Source organism: Monopterus albus, unplaced genomic scaffold (genome assembly GCF_001952655.1).
Source record: "Monopterus albus unplaced genomic scaffold, M_albus_1.0 scaffold49.1, whole genome shotgun sequence".
Taxonomy (NCBI): domain Eukaryota; kingdom Metazoa; phylum Chordata; class Actinopteri; order Synbranchiformes; family Synbranchidae; genus Monopterus; species Monopterus albus.
In genome coordinates, this window is record NW_018127929.1 from 2,240,680 (window position 1) to 2,245,962 (window position 5,283).

At 41.9% G+C, this 5,283-nt stretch overlaps 1 protein-coding gene across 1 annotated transcript in view; it reads left to right on the forward strand.

Annotated features, from left to right (window-relative positions):
• The first annotated feature begins 6 nt into the window (after window positions 1-6).
• The window catches only part of LOC109960626 (PH and SEC7 domain-containing protein 3), a 5,527-nt gene continuing 250 nt past the window's right edge, over window positions 7-5,283 (forward strand). The window contains exons 1-12 of the mRNA XM_020600851.1: window positions 7-907; window positions 2,523-2,603; window positions 2,702-2,814; window positions 2,907-2,965; window positions 3,064-3,153; window positions 3,251-3,294; window positions 3,394-3,566; window positions 3,680-3,750; window positions 3,841-3,986; window positions 4,070-4,214; window positions 5,026-5,172; window positions 5,257-5,281. Of these exons, the coding sequence (XP_020456507.1) occupies window positions 165-907; window positions 2,523-2,603; window positions 2,702-2,814; window positions 2,907-2,965; window positions 3,064-3,153; window positions 3,251-3,294; window positions 3,394-3,566; window positions 3,680-3,750; window positions 3,841-3,986; window positions 4,070-4,214; window positions 5,026-5,172; window positions 5,257-5,281 (1,837 nt within the window). The 5' untranslated portion in view covers window positions 7-164. The remainder of the gene's footprint in view (window positions 908-2,522; window positions 2,604-2,701; window positions 2,815-2,906; window positions 2,966-3,063; window positions 3,154-3,250; window positions 3,295-3,393; window positions 3,567-3,679; window positions 3,751-3,840; window positions 3,987-4,069; window positions 4,215-5,025; window positions 5,173-5,256; window positions 5,282-5,283) is intronic.

Sequence of the window (5,283 nt, forward strand, 5' to 3'; positions counted from 1 at the left end):
CTGCTGACCCACTACAGGCTGACAATACTGGACTCCCTATAAACTCGGACAAGCTAATTGATCTGCAACAGTCAGAGCTTAAAGCAGAAAGTCTACACTCAGGAAGTGAAGAGAACATTGAGGCACTTGAATGGCTACACAAGGGTCATAGTGAGGAGCCAGAAATGTGTAAAGATGTAGATCAGGACTCTGAAGAGTTAGAGGTTGTGGCTGAGAATGAAGAAGCACCGACACCAGGAGCTGAAAATGCAGAGTGGATTGACAACTCACAAAAGATACTAGAGCTGACTGAAAAACTGGAGGAGGCCAGTTGTTTAGAGCAGCACAATTCTGACCAAACAACTTCACAGGACAGAGAACTGTCACCCTGTCCTGAACACTCTGAGTCTGAGCAGCTTGAGATGGCCAAAGAATCAGAGCGGATCCAAGCAGAGGTGTTGCAACCAACAGAACAGCAACACTTTGAAGACTCTGCCCAGTTAGGACAGTCACAACATCTGGATCAGGCACCTCAGATGGAACTGACACCGCAAACTGAAAATGCAGAGCAGACAGAGGAGGCTACTCAGACAAAGCCTGTTTGTGTTGAAGATGAAGAATCTGAAGTTGCAGAACAGCAAGAACAGCAAGAACAGAGGGAGCTAACGGAGCAAAATGAGCAGTCACCGCCAACAACCGACCTGTCTCAGACTGAGACGTCAGATCAGGCTGAAGGTGTAGGGGGAATTGAGAATGGAGATGTACAGACAGTTGTGGCAAATGGAGAGCAACCCACCCCCCCTGAGATGGCTGCACCTCATATGAATGGAGGGGAGGTGGAGAGACAGATGGCTCGCTGCCTTGCTGAACGGCTGTATAAGTTGGACGGGATCCAACGTCTAGACGTGGTGAAGCACTTAGACAAAGAGTAAGCACATATTTTATGTATTTTAAGTCTTTCATTGTTTATAAGGCTGCTGGTGTTATGAGTACTGCAGATAAACCCACACATGGCTAGTGGAGCTGCAGCTGCAGACGGTTTTCTGCTGCTAGGGAGCTGGCGCAGGTGTGTGTAAATGTCAAGCATGGCATCGAAACACATGTTCATAGAGCTGGCTGGTTAACTGTAACATCAATGAATGACAACTATAAATTCAAATAAGCCAGAACCACAATGCTCAGTGTTTCCTTTACAGAAACGTTAACAGCCATAGCTTCACACCTTCATTATCAACAACAGAATTCATAAATCACTAAAAGACGTTTACTACAGTTTTATTGCTGGAGTCTTGTTTTCTGGGCTTTTAAAACAAGTTAAACAAATTTAAACACCAAGATCCAACAACCTGTGCAAATTTTTGATAATTTTTGTACTAGAAGTTTTCATAATTTGTACAATGCTAAAAAAAGAAAGTGGGACTCTTCACTTCCCTCAGATCACACAGTCTGTTTTTCTCTTGAATATGTTTTTAATCTGCCAACCTCAATGTCCACAGGAGGAATACTAGCTCTCAGCTGTGCAACTATAGCTCTTAAACTTATAGATAAATGAGATGTAACATCATTCAGGGCCAAACTGTTGTCTGATATACACAAGATGTTTGACAAGATTAAATGTCAGCAGAAGGTGACCTTTATTAGTTAACATTATTGACTGATTCCTGTAGATATACAATATCCATCTGAAGCTCTATTGCCCACAGACAACTGTTTGACTTATTACACACCAGCACCTTCTTATTTATTGTCCATAAACAGTAAATGGCACTGATCAGATTTTACACTAAGTTTACTTGTCAAAGGGAGGACTGCCCAGCCTATGAAAAGAGTTCTGTATTGTCTACTGTGGCTTTGGAGGAGAAAATAACCCTGGTGGTATATCATAGAACAGAGAGTCAGTGCTAACTTGGGTTTGGCCTAGGCACAGAGAGTCTCGTGAATAATGCTGTTGAGTTGCATTATGGGAAATGTAGTATGCAGTATTTTTGAAATTTGAGGCATACTAAGCACTAAAAGTCGAGATAGCTCAACCTCAGCTGCTACGTTTCTTTTTCACCCCTAACTCCAGCTTTATGGCAGTGCAATACTTAATTGTTGGAATACCCCTTTAAAGAATAACTTTAACATTTAACTTTTCTGGTTGGAAGTTGAAACCACAGGAGACCATGGCTCATTACATCTGGGTATTTTTAATTTTTTTACCGCAGAGTGTGCTACAGATTAAATATAGTCCCCTCCCAGTCTTCACATTTATGGCTAAATGATGGACTTTCTTGGAAGTTGCAACTTGAGTGAGATGATCACTGACTTCCTCCATGTGCTTGGCCATCATGTTCAAGAAGTCACATGATTTGTTTTCATGCTGTGATTTTTTTCAAAAGCCACATTTCAAAGTTGGCAAATATATTGTTGCCTTCTTTATTCCTAGTTGCGTAGAAAATACCTTTTCAACTATTTTGAACCAAAGGTCATTTGGATCTAAAATGATAAAATGGATAATGAAATGTCTAAGAAGTTCTACTTTCTTCCCTCCTTCTGTTTAGCAATGACTTCAGTCGTACTGTTGGGGAGGAGTACCTCAAATTTTTTGACTTCACCGGCCAATCTCTGGATCATGCTTTGAGGTGAGAATTTTAAAGGTGCAGCTAATGGCATCTATTACAAAACACAGACTCATGCAACATCTCATAATCTGTGTATTTCCTTTTGGTTTCTTTCTCAGATCCTTTCTAAAAGTGGTGATACTGATAGGAGAAAGCCAGGAGAGGGAGCGTGTGCTGCAGCATTTTTCCTGCCGCTTTCATGAGTGCAACCTCAACTCCTTTTCCTCTTCAGGTGAGTCCCGGTTGCTCTTTAATTTATGTTTTTGTTTCATGCATGCAACATGAGACAGATGTGTGTCATTATCACTGTTTTTATATCCGCAGAGGCTGTATTGACCCTGACGTGCGCTTTGATGCTTCTCAACACTGACTTGCATGGACAGGTGGGAAACATTTATGACTGTAAAAGACATGATTAATGAAACTTGTATGTTTTGTTTTGACATGGCACTGTATTATCAGCTGATCTCTGTGTTAACAGAATGTTGGAAAATCAATGTCATCTTCTAAGTTTGTGTCCAACCTGGAGGGGATGAATGATGGCGAAAACTTCAGCAAGGATCTCCTGAAAGTAAAGCTGCTATTGAAGTTTTCAGCAAACACATTTTGTTGATGAAAAGTCTGTTGATGAAAATGTTATTTAACTTTTTTCTCCATGTACCTTTTAGAGTCTTTACAACTGCATTAAGAGTGAGCCGCTGGAGTGGGCTGTGTGAGTGGACTGTTTGTTTCTCCACGGTCCTTTCTTGACCATATCCCTCACATATACTGTATAATCTCATGTATAATAATCTTCCATTGTATGTTGAAGTAATGAGGAGGAATTGAAGAGCTCTGTGTGGCCGGTTGAAGATTCAGTAGATGCACCACAGCTGCGCTCAAAAACCAACCCCTTCCTGGATATTCCTCATGACAAAAATGCCACAGTGGTCAAAGAGGGATTCCTCCAGAGAAAGCTCCACGCCAACATTGACGGCAAGCGCGGTAAGTGAGACACAAGCATAAATTACTTTATGTATTTGTGCTAAGTGTTTTTTTTTTTTCATGGAGGGCTGTTGCTGATTGTCACGTACCCTCTGAATGTTTCTGTGTTGCAGCACCATGGGGGAAACGAGGCTGGAAGACTTTCTATGGAGTGCTGCGGGGGATGGTCCTTTATTTACAGAAGGTCAATAAGTCAGCTCCTGGTTTTATTGTGTGAACATACGGCAACTTATAAATTATAAACTTATAATTCCCCCTCTTATGTATGTGTCAGGAGGACTATAGGAAGGATCAGCAGACTAACGAGGAGGTAGTGAGTTTGCACCACTCTCTGGCCGAGCAGGCAGCCGATTACACCAAGAAGCCGCACGTCTTCCGTTTGCAGACCGCTGATTGGAGGGTTTTCCTGTTTCAGGCCTCGTAAGTCACAGCACAGCCAGAGTCTGTGTGTGTTCCAAAGCATCCAACAGCCTGTGTCAGAGCACCATTTGTGTCCCTCTCAGATCCAAAGTGGAGATGAATTCATGGGTCAATCGTATCAACCTGGTGTCGGCGCTTCACTCCTCGCCTCCTTTCCCCGCTGCTGTTGGCTCCCAGAGGAAGTTCTTCAGGCCGATCCTCCCTGCCTCGCAGTCTGCTCACACTCTGGTACACACACTCCTATGGAGGCTTGAATTTTTCATCATTTTTTTTTAAACTCGTGTTCTTTGGTACTTATAAACTCGCAGATTCAGTTCCTGGAAAGATTTGAGTAATCTGGCTGTACTGTCTGCCTCAGAGTTATCAGATAATCTTTTTTTTTAATTTAATTTCAAGCCACTGCTTTATGTGTACTGCTGTTCATGGTACAAAACTCATCTAGCTCATGTTTGGATGTGAGCCAAGAAATACCACAAAATTCTTATCATAATGCACTGTCCAGCAGTTTACATGAATTCTCTAAAGTCAGAATTATTTCGATTTGTTTTGTCTTAATAATATCACATGTATTTTTGAGCAATCCCTTTGGTCTCATCAAAGCAAGACTTGGCAAACTTTGCTGAACAGTGGTCCTTGTGGATAATGATGAATGTAACAGTAACACATCACTACACTGACTCACTATTGTCTGATGCATAGCAACATCAAGCTAATCTTTGCTAACATTAACTGGTCATACCAAAGCAAGTAAGACAGTGGCAGCAAAACCAGTGAACTGAGCATTTCATTTCAACTTTGACAACAGCTAATGCAGCAGAGAAAATGAATTACATGATGTATATTTTCAATGATACACATACATAATACTGTAGTGCTCATGAAACATGATTGATGAGTAAGACAGGGGTAGTTTATTTATTTAAAAGGCGCCATACAGATAAACATTGTAACTTACGAATTAGTAGTGGAACAGCTGTAATGCATATAATTTACTTGGACAAAACTTTGTATTTGTTCCTCTGTGGTGCTCCCTGTGCAGGAACGCCAGCTGCAGTCTCATGGAGGAATGATGGAGTCCTTCAAGGCAGACCTGTCATACCTGCAGCAAAACCCCCCAGAGGGCAGAAAATCCAGAGCCAAGGAGCTGGAGGAGCATCGCGTCAGAGCAGAGTACCTGCAGCATGAGGTAGAGGATGCGTTGGGTGTGAAAGTATGTATATGAGTGTAAAAAGATCTGAGTGAACCTGTGTCTCTTATTCAAACCCTGCAGATGTGTCGCTATGAGATCTACATCCAA